Source organism: Ichthyophthirius multifiliis (genome assembly GCF_000220395.1).
Source record: "Ichthyophthirius multifiliis unplaced genomic scaffold scaff_1120509251140, whole genome shotgun sequence".
Taxonomy (NCBI): Eukaryota; Ciliophora; class Oligohymenophorea; order Hymenostomatida; genus Ichthyophthirius; species Ichthyophthirius multifiliis.
In genome coordinates, this window is record NW_004086166.1 from 17,705 (window position 1) to 39,906 (window position 22,202).

Here is a 22,202-nt window from a genome sequence, read left to right on the forward strand (position 1 = left end):
TTATATATATCCTTACTATAATTTAGATGAGAAAAAAAATATTTTGAATATAAGCACATACTCAATAAATTAAGACCAAAATTAAACACTAAACATATAAGATAAATGTTAAAATATTGAATAAACTTTTATTTTAGAAAATATAAACTAATTAATAAAGGAAAGATAATACTAAATATCATAAGAGGAAATTGAAACTAAAAAATTATTTTTAACAAATGATAAACATATATAAGATCATGGCTATTAAATAATCTAGTTTTAAAATAAAAAATCAGTATAAAAAAAATTCATTATTACTAATAATAATTATAATTTATAAATTTAATGATAATTATTTTAAAAATGAAAGTATAAAAATTAAATTAATAGAAAAATCTATTAGAAAAAGAATTATTTTTTATAAATAATAATTTTAAAAATAAAAGTATAATAAAAAGTAAAAAGAACATACTAAAAATTATAAATAATATATATATATATTATATATATATATATATATATATATATACATATATTAATATTTAGTATAGTTTTTTTTAATTTTTTTTATTTTAGTAAATATAAAATGTCAAAAAAATTTTAACAAAAATGGAATATTTAAGTAGATAATATGGAATAAAATAAGTTTTAATATTATGTTATAAATTAAATTTAAGTTAAGAAACTACTCATTTAGCAGTAGTAACATTATATAGATTTTTAGACTAAATTAATTGTACTTTTTTAGATTTATTTTAAGTAACATAAATGGCTTGTGGATGCACTTTTATTGCTGCAAAATTTCAAGAAATAGTATATCCTAAACTGAATGAAATAGCTGATGTATTCTAAATAGAAAATTATAAACTTTTATTAAAATAAGAAGAGATTATTTTGAAAACTTTAAAGTATAATATTTTAATACCAACTAGGTTTTTTTTCTTTGAAGCTTTTTTTTAATAAACATAATAATAAGATTAATTTGAAAAGGTTTTTTGTGAATACTTATTGGAATTAAGTTTGATTAATATTGATTTTTTTTTAAAATGGTAACATAATAAAATTGCGGCTAGTGTAATTTTGTTATGTTAAAAATTTAAAAATGTATTTGGATTTTAATTTTGGAATGATAATTTATAAATTCTTAGTGGATTTTAGTAAGATGATTTATTTGAGTGCGGATAGGAACTCTATGAGTTTTTAATTAATGCTTAAAAGAATAATTTTTGTCAAGATATTGTGGAAAAATATTCTAGTGATAAGTATTTTAAAATTTCTCTTTTTAATTATAATTTAGATAAGATTCATGATATTAGATAATTTTGAAATCCTTTTTTTCAAGTTTTAATAAATAAATAAAAAATATATTTGTAAATAATATGATTACTTTATTAAACTTTTTTCTTTTCTTTAAACAATTTTTTTTATAAATATGTTTATGTTTTGTATTTTTACTTCTTCATTTTTACTAAAATAAAAAAATTAAATTTTTATTTTATAATATATGTTTCATTAGAAAATCATAATTTAAAAAAATATATATTTCATAAAAATTTATTTTATTGAATTGTATTTTTATTTTAAATACAAAATAATACTTATATCTCTAATTAGTTTTTTTTAAAAAAATAAGAAGTATATAATTAAAATTTAAAATAAAATATAATTTATCTATACGCCTTTATATTTAAATATAATATTATAATTGATAAAATAAGAAACGAAATATTATCTAAATAAACATAATAATAATTTAGATAAATTTAATATAAAATTATAAATTAATTAAATGAATAATTATTATAATTTTATTTAGAGAATAATAATAATTTAATTTATGCCAAAATAAATATAAAATTTGTATTTTTAAAATAAATAGAGAAAATTAAATATTTTTTTAATTGAGAAAGATAAATATTTTCTTAAATTTATTGAAAATAATAATAATTCTTATTTATTATTTTAGTAATAAAAAATTATATATTTTAATGTTTAATATTAATGAAACTTAAAAAACAAAAAAAACTATAACTATAATATTTATTAGTAATAATATTGAATATATTATTAATTTAATATAATTTTGTATTTTATATAAGAATATATATTCATTAAATAAATTAAAAAACAATTTTAATTAAATTTTTTTTTTTTGCTAAAAAATAAAAATATAAAAAAAAGCAAAAAAAAAAAAAAAAATTAATGAATCCTATAAATGAAACAGCAAAGAAAATGCCATAAAAAATAGAAAACTAACAATTATAAACTTTACAAATATAAACTAAAGAAATTTAATCTTAACCACAAGACACAATTTCATGTATAAAGTTTTTTAATTCAAAAAACTAATATAAATTATGTATTTCTACATGGGCAGGATAATTAAAAATTTACTCAGTAGATAAAATTAAAGGAATAGTTTACGAAAAAGGTTTTTAAGATGATCACCCAATATTAAATTTTTGTATAAGAATAGATTCCTAACTAATATATTTTTCTTCTGCAAATAATACTTTAAATACTTATTCTTTATAAAAGTCTTAAAAAACTATCATAGATTAATATTAACTACCTGCCTGTAATCTATAATGGTTAGAAGAATATAAAATATTAATAAGCGTATTAATGGAAGGAGTAATAGTCCTATATTAAGGTCAAAATCATAAAGAAAAAAGTATTTTTAAATAAACGAACCCATAATAGTTTGTGATTTTAATTATCCATTATTAGGTATTTGTACTGTTTAAAATAATTTGATTTTAGTAAATATTTAGTAATTGATATTATTATTATAAATTAAGTTTTTTAGCTAGAAAATAGAATATAGTTGCCCTATTAAATCTATATGTATAAATAATAATAAATTTAATTTGGCTTTGGGTTTTATTGATGGTATTATTTAAGTTTATAAAATTTGTAATTAAGGAAATGAATATTTGGTATAAAATTATAAGAAATTAAAAGGACATTTAAAAATCAAAAATAAAAAAAATGAAAATATATTTTTTTCTTTTCCTGTTAATGAAGTCTTATTTTTACCAAAAAATGATAACTTTTTGGTTAGTTTTGGGTCAGACGGAAAAATTGTAAAATAAAATAAAATAATATTGTTTTTATTTAGAAACAAATAAAAAATTAGTATTTTTGGGATATTGAATAAAAAAATATTATTAAAAAAATTTCTTTTACAAAAAAGGCTGTTTCTGCGGCCTCATTTTCGTTAGATGGAAATATTTTAGCTTTCGGAATCGGTTACGATTGGAATTTTGGATTATAAGGTATAGGATTATATAGTCCTTCATTACATTCAGTTATAATTTAAAATCTTTTTTCTTGATTTTTTTTTTTTTTTTCATATTTTATATTATTATTGTCTTTATTTTTTTATATTTTAATATTCTTATAAATGAGAACTTATTATTTTTATTTTTTAAATTTAAATAAAAAATCCGCATATAAAAATTACTTTAATTCATTGATTATTTATTTTTTTTATTCTTCGTTTTATGTTTATAATATAATTGATAATATTTCATTTTTGAAAACCTAATTTTTTTTTAATTATATAGATGAAAATAAATATTTATTTTATATTACTTTATAATTTATTTAAATAATAATATTTTTTTTTTTATATAATATCTAAAATATCTCCTGCCATAAGTATTTTGAGAGAATTATGAGTTTCAAAATGAACAAAAAATTTATTGAATTGATTTTTTCTTAAAATAAGAATACATTTAGTTTTAGATGAGTCTTCATTTAATTTAAATAAAAAAAATTATTTATAAGTTATTTTTAAATTTTCAATTTCTTTTAATAATTTTAAATTTATTTTTTGTAAATTTATATTCATTAAAACATCTTAAATTATTTTTTTTAAATATTGAACTTTGAAAATGCTTAATATAGAGTTTATTAAACGGAAATTTGTTTTTTTTACTCCATACTTTTTTATAAAAGATTTATAGATTTGCTTTATTTCTAAATATTTATATATTTTTAATATCCTTTGTCTGAAATAATTGAATTTAAACTAACTAAATTTACTAATTTATTATTTGTTTTATTTTCTAAAAGTCTATTATTGGTTAATTAATCATTGTTTTCATCTATAGAATATTGGAAAAGAAGATTATTTTCTTTAGATTATATTGGGGTTGAATACATATTATTTTATCTATGAGTACTTTATTTTTCTGATATTTTTTAACTTGAAAAATAAGAGGTTTCAAAAAAATTTATATTTGTACTTTTTTAGAAAAATAATTACGATTTAAAATATAAGTTTAAGTTTGGATAATCTTAAATATTTTAAAAAAATTCGCTATTTTATATTTTTATTTCATTTAATATTTTTTATTATAAAGACTATGTGTTATTATTAGTAATATCTAAGTTCATTTTGTTTTTTGTTGTTTTTTTATATTAATTTATAAAAAATTATATATCTATTAAATGTATTTATTTTTATTTTAATAAATATTTATATAAAATAATTCAATTGAATATTTTTTTTTATGAAAAATTTAATTTTTAAAAATTTTTTATTAATAAATAAATATATAGTAAAAATAAATTTATTATTTAATTTTATTAATTTTTACATATATACTTTTTAAAAAAAATATTTTATATTAAATATATTAATTATATTTATAAATAATTATATAATTAAATATAATTTCTTTTATAATATTTATATTTTATATATAAATAATTAATATATTTTTTTATTTAATATATATTTAATTATATCTAATTTTTTTTTTTATTTATTATTAGAAATTATATATAATTCAATAAAATATAAAATAATTATTAATTTAATACTTGAAATTCAATTAGATTAAATTATTTTAATCTAAATTTAAAAATTATTATTTATAAGAAAAATATATATATTAAAGTCATAAATGCAAATTTATAAAAAAAAAAATTAGATTTAATAGTATTATTGATAATTGTATTATTTTAAACAATAAATGATAAATGATTTTAATATATATATTTATAAAATACAACAAAAAAAATGTATAAAGATTAACATTTTACAAATACTATTTTTCATATGTAAATAAATAATTAATATATATAAAATCTTATTTATATCTTATAATTAAAAATATTATTAATATAAATATTTTATAGTAAATATTAAATAATAACAATAGAAACATTTTCAATAGAAATTAATATTTATATATTATATATAAAAAATAAATTAATATTAATAATAAAATAAACATATTGTTAAATATAAATACATAAATACTAATATATCTTTAATTATAATAAATATTAAAAAAAAAAAGATGAACAAATCAAACTTCTTTATATTTTTATCAATTTTACTGATCCAAATATAAACATCAACAATTGCTAAATACGAATACATCCCTCGTGTAACCTTACCTCGTTAAAAAGCTCCATATTTTTCCGCGATGGCCGTAACCCCTGAAGGAAAATTTGAAGTAAGATCTTTAGATTAATACGAAGGTTAATATTTAATAATAGTGTTTTATCCTTTTGATTTTACATATGTATGTCCTACAGAATTAGTTGCCTTTTCAGATGCAGTTGATTAATTTATGGCTATTGGTGCTAAAATAATTGCGATTTCTACAGACTCTCATTTCACACATTTGGCTTGGACAAAAACTCCAAGAAATTAAGGTGGTGTAGGAAAGTTGAATATCCCCCTCTTGGCTGATATTTCGAAGAGAATTTCTAAAGCCTATGGGGTTTTGGTAGAAGATGAAATGGATGAATTATATGGAGCAGCACTTAGAGGTTTATTTATTATTGATGGAAAAAGAACTATAAGAACTGTATAAATTAATGACGCACCTGTGGGAAGAAGTGTAGAGGAAACTTTGAGACTTATTAAAGCCTTCTAACATACTGATAAGTTTGGAGATGTTTGTCCTGCTGGGTGGTAACCTGGGGATTCTACTATTGTACCGGATTAAAATTAAAAAGTTGAGTACTTTTAGAAAGTTGAAGAAAATAAAAATAAAAGTGCTAAAGGAGATTTGTGAAAAGGAATTTTTTCTTTAGGAATATATTTTAGTTAATATATTAATTATATTGATTTTTCAAAATTAAAAAAATTATTTATAATATTAATCTAATACTTATTTTTTAAAAATATATATAATCAAATTTTTTATATTTTAAAATTTGATGGAAATTTATTATTATTAAAATATTTTTTGAAAATTCTCAAAATAAAATTTTTATTATTAATATAAAAAATTATAATAATAAAATTAATAAATAAATTTAATAATAATTGTTTAAACTATAATAAAATTTGGGGAATGGTAACTATTATATTACTTTTAATTAATTTGTTTTTTAATAATTAAAAAAAAATATATGCATTTATAATTCTATTGAAGTCAATTTTTTTTTATTAAAAAATAAAAAAACAACTACAATAAAAAATATTAAAAAGCCTTATAAATATAAAATAATAATAATAAAAAATAAATAAAAGAAATACAAAAAAAATAAAAATAAATAAATAAATACCTTTTTAAAAAAAATGGCATCATCCTACGTAGAGAATTTTTTAATAAATTTAAAATGCAAAAAACAAGGTCATGAAACTCAACAAATAATGTATGTATGTAATATAGGTACATGCAAAGATCGTTTAGCCTGTACAAATTGTATGCTTTCAAACCATTAAAATCACGCAAAAAACCTAATAAACATAAAGCAATTTTTATAAAATTATGCTACTTCAGAAGAATTAAAAGAGAAGATTTTCAAAGAAAACATTTTATATGCAAATACAGAAGCATCAGAAGATAAATTAAGAATTCAAAGAGAATTTTTCAACGATACAGTTGAGGACAGTTTTTTAGACATGATGAGAATGACTAAACTATTATATGAAAATACACAGGACAAGTTTAAAATTAACAATAAAATTCATTATGATGCAATAGATATTGCTTTAGAAGAAACCAAACAAATTCTAAACCGGGAAGAAAAAAGTTTAAAAGAAATTATATAGGCTACTTAAGGAAATAATTATAATAGTGTAGAAAATTTGTGTGATAGCTTAATTAAAAACTAAGGCTTAAATCAACTATAGGAATTAGACGTAAAAGAACATTTGAAAAAATTACCGAAATTTGATGCAGTAAAATTCAAGAAAATCAAAGAAGAAATAATAGAGTTTATTAAAGAAAAACTTAAATAGTTACTAGAACATCATGAAATTAAAATGATCGACATGTCTTGGCATTCTAGATCCGCTGATTGTCTTTAAATTCTTTAAGGGCATCAAGATCATGTTATGGATATGACTGTTGCAAAAGATGGCACTTTAGTTTCTTGTTCTAAAGATAGTAAAAATTTATATAATATATGCGTATGTATGTATATTTTTTTTAAAAAAAGAAACTATTAGATTTTGGGATCCGGAAACTCATTAATGTAAACAAACAACTCTTATTCATGATAAAAATTTAAATGCTATTTGTACTATGCCAGATGGTTCAATTGCTATTGCTAAAGATAATGTTATTAAGTTTTATAATTATAATAATGATGAATTCGAAAAAGCACTCACAGGACATACTAAGACTATTTTCGCTTTATAACCTTTACCAGATGGCAATATTTTATCAGCAGGTAAATTTACTGCATTAATTAATTTTTTTTAAAAAAAAATACTATTTAAAAAAATAAAAAAAATATTTTTAACAAATAAAAGGACAAGATCAAGTGATAAAATTATGGAATGTTAAATCCGGATAATTAATAAGATCTTTTTATGGACATGATGATTATATAAGAAAGCTACATGTAACTAAAGACAATAAGATAATATCAGCCGCTGATGATAAATCAGTAAAAATATGGGATATTAATACAGGAGAAATCCTTAATTCTTTCGACTCTCATGGAGATTATATATATGCAATTGATGTTATGAAAAATGGATTAATAGTGACAGGTTCTAGAGATGGAAATGTTTAAATTTTAGATCCTGTAAAAAGTGCTGTTGTTTAGAAATTTAAGGCTCATAATACTTTTATTTATTCTTTGTGTATTTTACCAGATAATAGTATATGTACAGGATCGTAAAATTATAAACATATTTTTTTAAAAAAATATATATGTATACAAAATATTTATATAGAGCTGATAATACAATAAAAATATGGAACCCAAAAACAGGAGAGTGTATAAAAACTTTGATTGGACATAAATTTCCTGTTAGGAGTTTATAAGTACTCTAAGATGGAAATTTGGCTAGTTGTGCTGAAGATAATATGGTAATAATATGGGCTAGTAAAAAATTAGAAGTATAGTAATGTCTAACTGGACATACAAAAGCTATTTGGACTGTATGTGCTCTTTCTGGAAATAGATTTGTTAGTGGAAGTGAAGATAAGTAAAAAAAATAAAAAATAAAAAAATAAAAATAAATAAAGAACAATAAAAATATGGGATATTGTATAAGGAAAATGTATGCATACAATAACTGATCATACTGAATAAGTAAGGTGTTTATTAAATGTAGGCTCTAATAAATTTGCTAGTGGAGCAAGTGACAAATCCATAAAAATGTGGAATTCTACGAATTATTAGTTAGTATATTCCATAAATAACGCACATGATTCAGGAGTAAGGTCTCTTACTTAACCTACAGATGATCTATCTAAATTAATTTCCGGTTCAGAGGATAAAACAGTAAAAGTTTGGGACATAAGCAATGCTAATTGTCTTTATGTATTATAAGGACATGATGATTATGTTAGAGTAATTAAAGGTCTTTCGAATAAAAAATTGGCATCAGGTTCAAGAGATAATACGCTGAAAATATGGAATTTAGAAACTAAATAAGTAGAATAAACTCTAAAAGGACATGAGTTACCTATATGGAGTATTTTAGAATTGGAACAAGGCAAAATAATAGCAACTGGAAGTTCTGATTTTACTATCAGGACATGGAATATGGAATAATTTAAGTGTGTTTAAAAAATGTTTGGACATTCAGGACCAGTTTGGGCACTTGTATATTTATAAGATACTATAATTATCTCAGGGTCTGAAGATTGCTTTATTAAAATGTGGGATTATGAATAAGGAGATTGTATTAAAAGCTTTTTATCTCATTCTTATGCTATTTGGGGGTTAGCAGTAGATGAAAGACTTAATGTAGCTACAGGTTCATGGTAATTAATTTAATATTAAATATATATATAAATATATATATAAATATATAAATAAATAAATATATATATATGTATATATATATATATATATATTTTTATTTATTCATTTAATATTAATTCTTATATCATTATAATATATATTTATTTTTTAGGGATAAATCTATTAAAATTTGGAATGTTAATAATAAGTAAATGCTTTAGAATTGAAAAAAAATGTTATATATAAAGATATGTATTTTTTTTAAATAAAATTAAATAATTATTTTTAAAAAATGCTTTTATTAATATATTTTTTACTTATTAATATAATATTTTTAAAGATATTTATATTATTTTATAAAAATAATATTTTAATTATTTATAATTATTATACAAATATGAACGATAAAAAAAATAAATTTATAGTAAAAAATCCGGAAAATGCAAATTTTAATTAATATTGGTATTCTTCAAAAACAATAGAATTATTAGTAAATCAAACATTATAAAATGGAAAAATATGTGCTTTTTTATCAACTCCTAGTGTTTTTTATTCAATATAAGATTAATAATTTTTAAAAAATTGTTTTTTATTTGAATATGATAATAAATTTGCTAAAAATAATACTAATTTTATTTATTTTGATTTTAAAAATCCTTAAGAAATACCTGTTTAATATCATAATTAATTTGATTTTATTTTAATAGACCCTCCATTTATTACTAGAGATGTATGGGAAAAAGTAAGTAAATAATAATAATAATATATATATATATATATATATATATATATATATATATATATATATATATATATATAAATATATATATATTTATATTTTTATTTATAATTATGTTCATAAATATTTTTATATTTAGTATTCTGAAGCTGCAAAAATAATAGGTAAAAAAGATTAAAATAATGTATTAATCGCTAATATTTTAGCCTCTTCTATAGATGAAAATTAGTAAATGCTATAAGAATTACTTTGCTTAAAAAAAAGAATCTCAAGGCCACTTATTCCTAATTTAGTATATTAATATTCTTTTTTTTCTAATTATGATCATGAAGAATTAGATGCTGTTAATCCTGAAATTGGATTCTGAAAAAATAAAATAAAAATAGTTTACATTAAATTATTAATTTATTATATATTTTATATAAATATTGATAAGATTAAAATATAAATTATTGAATTTTTATATTTATTTTAAAAATTTATTATTATATTTTTATTTTTTTTAAAATAAATAATATTAAAAATTTAAATATATTAAAAATTTCATATATTTTTTAATATTTTGTTTTATTTATTTAATGAATTCAAAACTTTTTAAAACTGGTAATATCCTCAATACAAACAACCGTTTTTCATGCCTATAATCACAACTTAATTATTTTTTGAACATATTAAGCATTTTTAATCTAATTAATTCTTACATTATTAAACCATTAATACATTATGTAATTTCTAATAATATACTTAACATCTTTTTTGACTTTGAAGCTTTAATGATATCATGCTTTTTATCTATAAAAATTAATTTTTCTTTCATAGGCTTTAAAGTTATTTTTTTTTTTTGTATTTTTATTATAAAATAAATATCGTCATTTACTTTAATACTATACAGTATTTATTTTATAACTAATAATATTTATTTTCGAGTATTTATTTATATTATTACTTAAGTGCTTAAACAAAATTATTATCTCCATAAAAGCATATTTTTTGTAATACCAGAAATTAGTTTTAAAGCGTCTTATGAATTTTTTATAATTCTGAATTCTAAAGATTAAAGTGTGTATAGATAAAGATAATAAGTCTTTTTTTATTAAGATTCAGTATTAGAATGAATTTTACATAGTTTATTTATTTACTATGTTAAAACAATCACTATTATTATTATTGGATATCTTTTTAATATGAATTTTTATAAAATAAATAGTCGGTCTATGGCTATTGTTTTTAGTTTTTTTGCAAAGAATTTCTAATAAATATTTCGTTAGAAAAAAATTTATTATTATTTTTAATTTATATTAAATATAAATTCATATATATATTAACATTATATACTGTTTAAATTTTTGAATAATATTTGTTTTATGTTTTTATTTATAATTAATAAATATTTTTATTTTTTAATTATAATATATGTATTTGAAAATCATGCTTGAAATATTAATTATTATATTTAATTATATATATATATATATATATATATATATATATATATATATTTTACATATTTAAATTTTTTTATATTATACATTATCTTTATTTATCATTTATTTTACTATATTTATAATTTATTCCTTATTCAAAAAGTTATGATTTAATATTATTTTTATGTTTCTTAATAATCAATGATTAGAATTAGAAAATTTAATTTATTTTTAGATAAAGTATTATAATTTAAATAAATCAATTAAAAAATATTAAAAACAAATTATATAAATTTTTTTAAAATATATTTATGTAATAAAAATATAAATATTAAAAGTAGAAATTTAATATATTTTAATAAATAATATTTAATATATTAAGTTAATATAATTTAATATTGTTAAATATTTAATAAAAATTAAATAATGATTTATGCATTAAAATAAATAAGATTAAAAAAATTTAATTTTATTATATATTTTTTTTAAAAAATTATTATATTGAATATGTACTTTATTTTTTTAAATAATTTATTTTTATATTTTATAATATTAATAATTTTATTTATTTATTATTTAATAACATAGACATGATATTTTAAATATTTTTATTTATTTTTTTTAAATTTAAAATATTTAAAATTATGTATTTATAATATTTAAATTAATAATCAGAATAACTTTATAGATTAATAAAATTATATAATTATAATAAAAATATAAAAGCAAACTTTAAATTTTATACTTTTTTTATAAAAAAATATATTATATTTATATAAAAAAATTATATAATAAAAAATAAAAATTTAATTTAGATTATATAAAAATAATAAATTATATAATATTAAATTTATTAAAAAAAAATCAAATTATAAAAAAATGAACACGCCAATAATAATTAAGAAAATAAACCAAACCAAATTTTCGCGATCCCCCCAAAAAACTCCCCCATTACTAAAAAATACCGAAAAATCATTTGAAAGTCCTTCTCCCAAAAAAACACTCGAAATCCCATTTTTAAAAAAAAATCAATAAAAAAAAAAATCTCCGAAAAATAATTATAAAACAAAAAATATAGCATCGCCCCTAAAAACTAAAAAAGAGAATTTAACAAAAAATATAACAACTTCATTAACAAGCCAAACTTCCCTTTCTTTAAAAGACAACAGAAAATCCATATTAAAAATATAAATTCATTCTTAAATAAAATAATAGAGTAATTCTTTAGAATAAGAAGAGAAAACGTTGAGTCATTTAAATATTTCAAAGAGTCCTTTGAGTATCTAATAGAGTACTTTAAAAAGTGGCAACAAAGTACAAAAAAAACCTTCTTTTTTGACAAATAATTTCATGAAGGAAATTCCAATATGGAAACGGTAAAAATATTCAGGTTTATATAAACTTATAGATAAATATTAGGAAAATCAATAATAAATTGAATAGGAGCAAATATTTTTAGATGAAAGTATATAAATAGATATATTATTTAGAATTTTGTCTTTAATAGCTACTTATGAAAATTAATTTACTATTGCTATGTAATATGTAATAAAATAATTAAAATAATATATACTTGTCGAAAATAATAACTTTATATAACCTTATTAAGATAAAATGCAAATTTTGTATAAAACAAATGAAAATGATAATTTACCATTTATATTAGTTAAAAATTATAAATAATTATGTGAATAAATTCTTTGTGGAATTGATTATTATGAAAAGTACAATTTTATGGGATTAAGTGATTTAATTTAATAAAAGTAATAATATATATAGTTAAGTAGATTATATTAAACATAAATAAGAGTTGAAAGAGAAGAATTTAGTAAATGTAAAAATGTTTTAGATATAGAGATAGAATAATTAAAAAAATAAATAAATAAGTTAAAATAAGAATATGAAAAACTAATAAATATATATAAATATTAAAATAATAAAATAAAAATTGATAAATAAGTTTAATGTAATTTTATAAATATTTATTAAAAAAAGCTATTAAAATATGATAATAATAATATTGATAACAATAATAATAATAATAATAATAATAATAATAATAATAATAATAATAATAATAATAATAATAATAAAAATAATTATTTTTATAGTCAAAGAAGTTAAGAAAAATAGATATATTAATAATAATAAAATAATAGTTATATTTTAAAAAAATAATAGGCTTTTTGATACTTTATTTTTTTCTATTTTATTTTTACTTTACATTTATGTAAAGTTTTAATTTATTAATTAATTCATTTTTTTATTATATAATATATGTTTAAACAATATCTAATTTTATATTTGTATGAATAAAATGAATAGAAATATCTATGATTTTTATTATTAAATATTAATTATTAAAATTTAGTTTTATTAGAATTTATATTTTAATATAAAATAAATATTTATTTTAATGTAAAAAAATGTATTTATATTTTTATTTATATTAAAATATAAAATTAAAAAAATATGTTTAGACAAATTTAAAATAAATCTGTATATTTATTTACCTAATTAAAGCCAAATTACCCAATACAAAACATTCGTAATTTTAACATTATTGCACATATAGACCATGGTAAATCAACATTAGCAGATCGTATTTTAGAATTAACAGGCAGTATAAAAGCCGGTTATTATTTTATATAAAATAAAAATATAAAATACTTTTTAATAACAATAAAGGTATTTAATATTTAGATAAATTAAAAGTTGAAAAAGAACGTGGAATAACCGTAAAAGCATAATCAGCATCAATGGAATACACATATAATAACACAAAATATCTTTTAAATTTAATAGATACACCTGGTCACGTAGATTTTCATTACGAAGTTTCTCGTAGTATGCGTTCTTGTAATGGTAATTTTTTTAAAAAATACAAAATAAAAAGTAAAAAACTAAAATAGGAAGTTTATTATTAGTAGATGCTTGTTAAGGCATATAAGCATAAACATTAAGCAATTATGAAAAAGCTAAATAAAATAATTTAAAAATAATACCCATAATAAATAAAATAGATATGCCAGCAGCTAATCCAGAAGACGTTTCAGAATAAATGTAATTATTATTCGAAATAGAACCGGAAGAAATACATTATATTAGTGCCAAAACAGGGAAAGGAGTTTAAAATATACTTGATGAAATTATTTTAAAAATACCTCCTCCGGAAGCTGATATAAATAAGCCTTTTAAATCTTTTATAATTGATAGTTGGTTTTCGAAAGATTAAGGAGTTATTATGTTAGCTTAAATCAAAGATGGTTTTATATCAAAAGGTGAATATATCTAATCATGTGCTTTTAAAAAAAAATACGAAATTTTTGAAGTATGTATATATATATATATATAAAGTTTATATATTAAGGTAGGAGTATTAAACCCTGAAATGACCCCCAAAGCACGCCTAACAGCAGGTGAAGTTGGCTATATTTTTGCAAATATGAAATAAGTGACAGATGCTAGAGTAGGTGATACATTTCATAAAGTTGATTAAGTTATAGAGCCTGAACCTGGTTTTTAACCTGTACACTCGATGGTATTTGCTGGTTTATATCCTGATGATCCTGACGACTACCCTAATTTGTAAAAAAGTATTCATAAATTAGCTCTTACAGACCCTGCAGTGAGTATTTATAAAGAAAGTTCGGCAGCTTTAGGTCCAGGGTTTAGATGTGGATTTTTAGGTTTGTTGCATATGGATGTATTTAAATAAAGATTAGATGATGAATATGGTTTAGGGTGTTTTTTAACTACACCGAATGTACCATATAGAGCCAAATTAAAAGGATAAGATAAAATTATTGAAATAGAAAATGCATTAATGGCCCCAGAAGAAGTAAATGTGGAATATTATGAAGAACCAATAGTAGAAGCAACTATTATTTGCCCAAAAGAATATATATAGGAAGTATTAAATTTTTGTTCTGAAAGGAGAGGGATTTAAAAAGAAATTCATTTAATTGATGATAAAAGATAAAAAATAAAATTCGAGTTCCCTTTAAGTGAAATTATTAGTGATTTTTTCGATAAATTAAAGTCTATGACTTAAGGTTATGCGACTTTGGATTATTTCCATACTGGATTTAGGATGGCGAAAATAAAAAATTAGTAATTTTATTAATGGGTGAACCGGTTGATACTTTATCTTTTATGGTGCATGAAAGAAGGGCATAGTAGTTTGGAAAACTAATTTGTGGAAAATTAAAAGATAAATTACCTGCATAATAGTTTACGCTAATTATTTAGGCTAAAGTGGGGAGTAAGATTATTGCAAAGGAAGAAATTTCTTAGATGAGGAAAAATGTTACTGCTAAATGTTACGGAGGAGATTATTCAAGGAAAAAAAAATTATTGGAAAGACAAAAAGAAGGAAAAAAAAATTAAGATAAATTGGAAATGTATAAATTGATAAAGATATTTTTGTAGATATTCTTAAAAATTGAGTAATTTTTTTTTTTTTTTTTTAATGTAATATATATATATATATTGGTATATGTTACGTCTTATTTTTATAATGTAATAATATGTTTATTATTATTACAGTTTATTTCTTATTATAAAAAATTTAATTTTTTTATTCAATCTTTAAATTATCTATTTAAAAAATTTTCAGGATTATCATCATTAACTTAATTTTTTTTAATTTTTTTTTTTAATTTTAATAAATATTTTAACTTTTGCTTTTCGCATCAGAATTATTTGAATCTTCATCTTCATTTTTGAAATTAATTTCATCAAAATTACTATTATTTTTTTAATTCTGTGAATTTTTTTTATGTAAAATTCGATTATTTAGTGTATTTGAATCATAGTATTCATTTAATACTTTTAATGTTTTATACTAATCATTTAAGATTTATTTAATAAACTAAATTTTTCATAAATAACAAATAAATTTATATAAATATAATTATATATAATATAAAAAAAATGTCTCCGATCAGATTTAATACGTCTGATGATTTATTTAATAAATTTTCTCTTAAATATTAAAATATTGTATTGTAAAGTATAGGTAAATCTTTAAGTGGATACATATTTTAATAATATTTTATATCATGTATTTTAACTCCTAATACCTATATTTATTATAAATTATTAAATATAATATTTAATTTAGTAAATACTTTTTCTATTTTCATAATATTATAAATTCCCCATTTATATGCTTTTTATTAAGTTAACAAAGCTATTTCTTCTTTTTCTATAACATCTTTAAATTATGTATTAATTTCTTCCATTTCTAATGAAAATTATTTATTATTAATTTATTTTTCTTATGGTTAAACTGATCTTAATTAAATTAATTATTATTAATATTTTTTATTTTATTATTTTAGATTTTGAATTTTGATTTCATAATCAGAAACAGTATTTAATAAATCATTATAATTTTTATCTTTATTTAAAAATTTATGGACTATTTCATTTGCCACAGATATTCCTGTTTAAGCTTTTATTTTTTGGAAGGCTTTTTCTACTTCTTAATATTTATTCATTAATCGGTCCATTTTATTTTTTAAAAATAAGCATAAGAAGGAATTTATAAAATAAACTATTCTCCATTTTTTCTTATTATTTTTTTAAAATAAAATATTATTTTATTTTATTTTTTACTAAATTAGAGCCATTTATATCATTCTAAGCTATTTCTGCAATTTCTATTTATCTTTTTAGTCTTTCCTCTCTTTTTTGTTTTTTGTATTTAGTTTTTTTTTTTATTAGTTTTTTAATAAAATACCGTTTTTTTTCTATATCTAATTTGGCATCTAAATTCTTTTATAATCTAGATATATTAGATTCTCTTTCTTAATGGAAAATTTTTATATTCTTTTTATTTTTATAAAGTAATATTTAATATATTTTTTAAAAATAAAATTTTAAGTTACTTTTTAAACATCATCATAAGCTTATTGACTTTATGATTATTCTGATTTTGTTTTACATTTTTTTCTTCTGCATTTTATAATTATAATAATTCGCTTTATAATAAATCTTCAGTACCAAATAATTTTAATTTATATGCTTATAAATCATTCTATTATTAAAAAATTAATTAATTAAATAAATTATATATATATATAAATCAACTTTCATTCTTTATACTATATGTTAATATGATTTTTTATTCATTTCACTTTCATCTAATTTAATTTTAATTGATTAAAGTTATTCTTTTAAATTATTTAAAATCTAATTATAAAAACATTATTTGTAAATATAGAAATATTATAAATTTATTAATACTTATTAGGAATTTTAGGAATTGCCTTAAAGCTAACTTTCAAGGATTGATAATTAATCAGTTTCTTACTTTTTATGTTTTTTTTTATTTTTTTTATTTTTTTTATTTTTACTTTTAATATATAAATTTATTTTTCTTGCCAATTATATTTATTTTTTAATATATCATATGATTTTTTCAAAGATCTTAAGTTTTTACATATTTCTTCTTTAAAATCAATATTCTGTTTTTTATTTAAAATTAAATAAAATTGCTTTTTTTTCTAATAATTACTTCTAAATTTAAATATTGATTAGGATACTAATTTTTTTCATATCCTAAAATATCACATACATTTCCTGATCTTTGATTAAAATATTAATAATAATAATATTGTTATTTTTTTTTTACTAATAATATTTATTTATTGATTAAAATGCAGATTATTATAATACTGATAAATTCTTTTTTTATAAAATCTTTTCAGAATCTGATTCTGTATCAAATTTTTTAAATTTGTATTTGCTTTAATCAATCATAATAAAATAATGTTTTTATTTTTTTTATTTTATAATAAAATTTTATTTTAATAAATTAGTTATTTAAAAATAAATATTAAATATAAAATAAAATATGCATATATATATTTAAATAAAAATAATCAAGACATATAATTATAATATTTATAAAAAACTATATAAATTAATTAAATAAAATTTAATTTTAATTAATTTTTATTTAATAACAATTTTTTATATTTTTTAAAAAATAAAATTATTTATAGTATATTATAAAGAAATCGATATTTTTTTTATTTTAATTAGTTATATAAAATAATATTTTTTTAAAATAAAAATAATAGATAAATTTACATATAAAAAATATTATTTTTTTTCTATTTTTTAATTATATAATTAAATTTTTTAATAAATTTGTATATCTGTTGTTAAGTTCATTTAAATTTAACATTTTTATTTATTTTTTGTTAATATGTATTATTAAAAAAAAATATTTTATTTTTAATTATATATTTAAAATAAGAATAAAAAATAAAAAATGGAATTATTGCACACATTTGGAGATGATTTTGTAAATCAAACTGAAGCAAATCAAAAAATTAAATAATATTTAAATAAATAAAATATTTAAATCAATAAAACAACCCTTTCTGATTATAAAGGAATATAAAAATTAGATGATACATAAAATACTAACAATACCTAATTAATTATTTAATAAAAAGTATTTAAATTGATTAATTAAAATCATCAATAAATTAAGGACAAAAAAATATTGCTAAAATGAATTTTAATTAAATAAAAAAATATAATTAACGAGTTTCAAACAACTAATGTGTTTTATTCTAAAATTTAAATTAATTAAATGAAATTTAAAAATAAACGAAAAAAATAATTAAAAATATATCTGTTTTTTAATAAAAAATGAGTTACTTTTATAATAAATTTTAGTGTTTTTAAAATATAATTACTAAAGAAAATAACGAATAAATTATAATTCTTTTTTTTATTTATTTGACTTTATTTATTAATTTATGGAATAAAAAAGTGAATCACTTAATCTATATATTTAATTGTCTTTATTAAATTTTATAGTTTAAATTATTTTAGTAATAATAAATTAATAATTCTATGTACATTTAACAAATTAAATACAAAAAGTAATATCCTTTGTGAATTACTTTGAACTAAAGATTTTAATTTTTTAATTTTTTGATAATTAGCAAAATTAAAAATTTAATTAAATTCAAGTTTTCATTTTTGGTTTAATATGTTTAATAAGTGTAAAAAGTATAATTAAGATTAAAAAATTAGAAATTTAAGTTAAAATAGTAATTATTTTTATAGTTTTTTTATATATTTTAATCCGATAATATGAAATAAGTTTTTATTCAAGTTTTTTTGTGATATTTTTAATATTTTTTTTTTAATCTGAACTTTATTTTGAAAAAAAGGCTTTTTTATTTTTACAACAAAATTATCTTTAAAATTAATAAATTTCATATTATAATTAAACTATTTAATAAACACATGATAATGTCTAAAATTAAATTATTTCGCCTTAATTTGGTATTAGTGAAAAATAATAGAATATTTAAAATAATTTCGATGAAGAAAATAATTTAAATAATAATATAGAAAAAAACATTTATAATAATAATATTAATTCATATAATATAAACTAATTAAAATAATCTACATGTACTACAGAATGTCTTTATAGTGCTAAAGAATCTGAAATTTAAATTGAAAATGATACTTCTAGAAAATTCGTTTAACAATAATAATAAGCACATTAAGATAATAAATAAAACGATTCTTAAGTAAATTCATCTGAAATTTTAGAAGAAAACTTTGAAATAGATGGTTCCGTAATAGATAAAATTCCGAAAATAATTTTAGAAAAATCTTATTGGTAAGCAATTTAGAATAATATAAGTAATGGAATAATTTTAGTTAATAAAAAAAAAAAATAGATAACTTATTCGAATTCAAAAGCTTTAGAAATATTAAATTGTCAAGAAAATGATCTCTATTAGGTTATTACTTCTATGAAAAGTATTTATAGTTATAAAGGAATAATTGAAAATTTAAATGACATTTTAAATTAGTTTGAAAATTAAATGGAAAATTAAAAAAAATAAAAAGAAATTATAGAAAAATCCTTTTGTGTTTTATAGAAGGGAAATATTAATTTAAATACTACTTTAAATGATTTCCTTTAGAAAAATTAAATTATCGAAAGTGAAATTTCTTAGATTAATCTGAAAGGAAAATCCTTTATTTTATTTAATATTAAAGACGTTTCCTTAAATAATCCTTTCTAAATTATTTTTTAGATTTAAAATAAAATGAAGTCTTTTTTTCAAAAAATCATTTCGGATTTAAAACATGAAATCTTAGATTGTTAATACTATATTGAAGTTATTCAAAAAAGTCCCGAATAGTCTTTTGATTATGATGGATATATATATAAATTATAATAAATTGAATTAACATTAAATGATTTTTACATTTCTTGTATTTTATTGAGTGGAAATTTCACTGTTTAGAGAAAAAAAATCAATTTGTTTGAAGTTATTACATGTCTTATTAAATAATTCGAAATTTAATAAAGTAACCTATTAAGTTTTTAACTTAAATATTCAACAAAATCTCCTCTTAATATTATTCAGGATAAATAATAACTTGAAAGGGTTTTTAAATATATTTTTTTATATTTGAGTTTTTTAAATGTCAAAGGAATTATTTAAATTATCATTAATAATAATAGTAGAAATAAACTATGTGTATTCTTTTTATTTTATTTAATATATAAAATTTAAAAATAGGTCAAAATAAGCTTTTTGAATAATTCTAATTAATAAAATGATGAAAAATAATCATTTTTTTATTAAACTTAATAATAATATCAAAATATTTAATAATAATAATTTTCTTTATCTTAATATTAATGTTTTATTAATAATTTGTAAGTTTTGGATAAAATTCCTTATTCTATTTTACTTTGTAACAGTATTTTATAAAAAATAGAACCTAATGAAAAAGGACTTTTTTATAATTTTTCATAAGAAAACAGTTTTAAATTTATAATAACGACTTAATGATTTCTCTATTTTTTTTTAAATTTAAAATTAATTTAAATAAGCACATTTATTTATACCTTTTATCTTAATAAAATAAATGAGTAAAATAATAATTTATATTAAATTTATAATTAAACTTAATAATTTTTTTATTTTTTCAATCAATCAAGAAATATATATATATATATATATATATATAATTAATAAAAATCTATTTTGTAAAATAAGTATTGAAAATTAAAAAAAAAAAAATAATAAAAAAAATATTCATATAAACATAATATGATAAATAATATATTAATACCAACTTCTCCCTAAATATAATCTAAATTAATGAGTTATCCAGTAGTCTAAATTCAAGATAACATATTTAATATCCCAAATGAAGAATTAGCTATGGGAATGCTCAAAAAGAAGACCTTCCAATTTCCATGTACCCAGAACTCAATAAAATCTCCCGTGGAACAATAACAAAGTCAAACCAAGTTAATATTATAATAAAAATAATAAATGCCTAAATAAAATAATTAAAAAATTATAAAAAAAATTTAAGCAGTAAGTTAAAACAACTTTAATATTAACAAAAAAAACCAAAAAGTTAACTTGACTTAAACAATTGAAAACATATTAAAACCTCGAAATCGAGTTTCAGAAATACTCTAAGTAGCCTAAAAAGAGTAAGAACTTGGAGGATTTGAGGACGGATTATTTACAAAAGCTTACTTTTATAGATTTTTACTTATAGATAAAGCCGTTTCTATTTTTTCTTTTTTTTCAATTATAATAACAATGATTGAATACGATTTAGAATTCCAAGAAAGAAACGAAAAATACGCCATTGCATTATTATATATAACTACTACATTAACTATATGTATGTTAATATTGACTGTAGTAAGATATTAGACAAAGTTAGACTGGCTTCGTGCTAGAAAAGTAATCGTGGCAACCTAGAAATTAATATAATCGGAATATATGAAATATTTAATTACTGAAATGATAATAACAGCAATACATCCAATGCCTTGGTTATGGAAAATAAGA

The 22,202-nt window shown here is 17.2% G+C and overlaps 4 protein-coding genes across 4 annotated transcripts, besides 31 other annotated features; all 4 read left to right on the forward strand. All coding sequences in view use genetic code 6, as the record gives it.

The window, feature by feature from the left end:
• The first annotated feature begins 469 nt into the window (after window positions 1–469).
• Window positions 470–518: a microsatellite.
• Window positions 519–1,481: 963 nt separating this feature from the next.
• Window positions 1,482–1,536: a microsatellite.
• A 2,395-nt stretch (window positions 1,537–3,931) lies between these two features.
• Window positions 3,932–3,984: a microsatellite.
• A 625-nt stretch (window positions 3,985–4,609) lies between these two features.
• Window positions 4,610–4,714: a microsatellite.
• Window positions 4,674–4,757: a microsatellite.
• Window positions 4,679–4,761: a microsatellite.
• A 344-nt stretch (window positions 4,762–5,105) lies between these two features.
• Window positions 5,106–5,142: a microsatellite.
• A 144-nt stretch (window positions 5,143–5,286) lies between these two features.
• On the forward strand, window positions 5,287–6,194 carry IMG5_147670 (tsa family protein, putative). Its single transcript, XM_004031026.1, has one exon. The coding sequence runs from the start codon at window positions 5,298–5,300 to the stop codon at window positions 6,021–6,023; it is 726 nt and encodes a 241-aa protein (XP_004031074.1). The 5' UTR covers window positions 5,287–5,297; the 3' UTR covers window positions 6,024–6,194.
• A 38-nt stretch (window positions 6,195–6,232) lies between these two features.
• Window positions 6,233–6,274: a microsatellite.
• Window positions 6,275–6,446: 172 nt separating this feature from the next.
• Window positions 6,447–6,518: a microsatellite.
• Window positions 6,456–6,518: a microsatellite.
• Window positions 6,466–6,516: a microsatellite.
• Window positions 6,519–6,524: 6 nt separating the features above from the next.
• IMG5_147680 (WD40 repeat protein) lies at window positions 6,525–9,389 on the forward strand (the record flags this gene model as incomplete). The annotated part of the gene is made up of 6 exons (XM_004031027.1): window positions 6,525–7,373; window positions 7,399–7,632; window positions 7,715–8,084; window positions 8,144–8,398; window positions 8,439–9,182; window positions 9,335–9,389. Exons 1-6 carry the CDS (start codon window positions 6,533–6,535, stop codon window positions 9,387–9,389), a joined length of 2,499 nt encoding a protein of 832 aa, XP_004031075.1. The 5' UTR covers window positions 6,525–6,532.
• Window positions 7,664–7,713: a microsatellite.
• Window positions 8,395–8,451: a microsatellite.
• Window positions 8,402–8,449: a microsatellite.
• Window positions 9,195–9,272: a microsatellite.
• Window positions 9,202–9,275: a microsatellite.
• Window positions 9,390–9,559: 170 nt separating the features above from the next.
• IMG5_147690 (hypothetical protein) lies at window positions 9,560–10,268 on the forward strand (the record flags this gene model as incomplete). The annotated part of the gene is made up of 2 exons (XM_004031028.1): window positions 9,560–9,904; window positions 10,041–10,268. 2 exons carry the CDS (start codon window positions 9,560–9,562, stop codon window positions 10,266–10,268), a joined length of 573 nt encoding a protein of 190 aa, XP_004031076.1.
• Window positions 9,925–10,000: a microsatellite.
• Window positions 9,925–10,044: a microsatellite.
• Window positions 10,269–10,409: 141 nt separating the features above from the next.
• Window positions 10,410–10,445: a microsatellite.
• An 823-nt stretch (window positions 10,446–11,268) lies between these two features.
• Window positions 11,269–11,316: a microsatellite.
• A 25-nt stretch (window positions 11,317–11,341) lies between these two features.
• Window positions 11,342–11,402: a microsatellite.
• Window positions 11,360–11,400: a microsatellite.
• Window positions 11,403–11,860: 458 nt separating the features above from the next.
• Window positions 11,861–11,908: a microsatellite.
• A 168-nt stretch (window positions 11,909–12,076) lies between these two features.
• Window positions 12,077–12,170: a microsatellite.
• Window positions 12,171–13,333: 1,163 nt separating this feature from the next.
• Window positions 13,334–13,425: a microsatellite.
• A 281-nt stretch (window positions 13,426–13,706) lies between these two features.
• Window positions 13,707–13,766: a microsatellite.
• Window positions 13,767–13,797: 31 nt separating this feature from the next.
• Window positions 13,798–16,053, forward strand: IMG5_147700 (hypothetical protein; the record flags this gene model as incomplete). The annotated part of the gene is made up of 4 exons (XM_004031029.1): window positions 13,798–13,960; window positions 14,014–14,190; window positions 14,238–15,332; window positions 15,440–16,053. The coding sequence occupies 4 exons, from the start codon at window positions 13,798–13,800 to the stop codon at window positions 16,051–16,053; spliced, it is 2,049 nt and encodes a 682-aa protein (XP_004031077.1).
• Window positions 15,964–15,990: a microsatellite.
• Window positions 16,054–17,025: 972 nt separating the features above from the next.
• Window positions 17,026–17,061: a microsatellite.
• Window positions 17,062–17,653: 592 nt separating this feature from the next.
• Window positions 17,654–17,685: a microsatellite.
• A 992-nt stretch (window positions 17,686–18,677) lies between these two features.
• Window positions 18,678–18,713: a microsatellite.
• A 2,617-nt stretch (window positions 18,714–21,330) lies between these two features.
• Window positions 21,331–21,357: a microsatellite.
• Window positions 21,358–22,202: the final 845 nt, after the last annotated feature.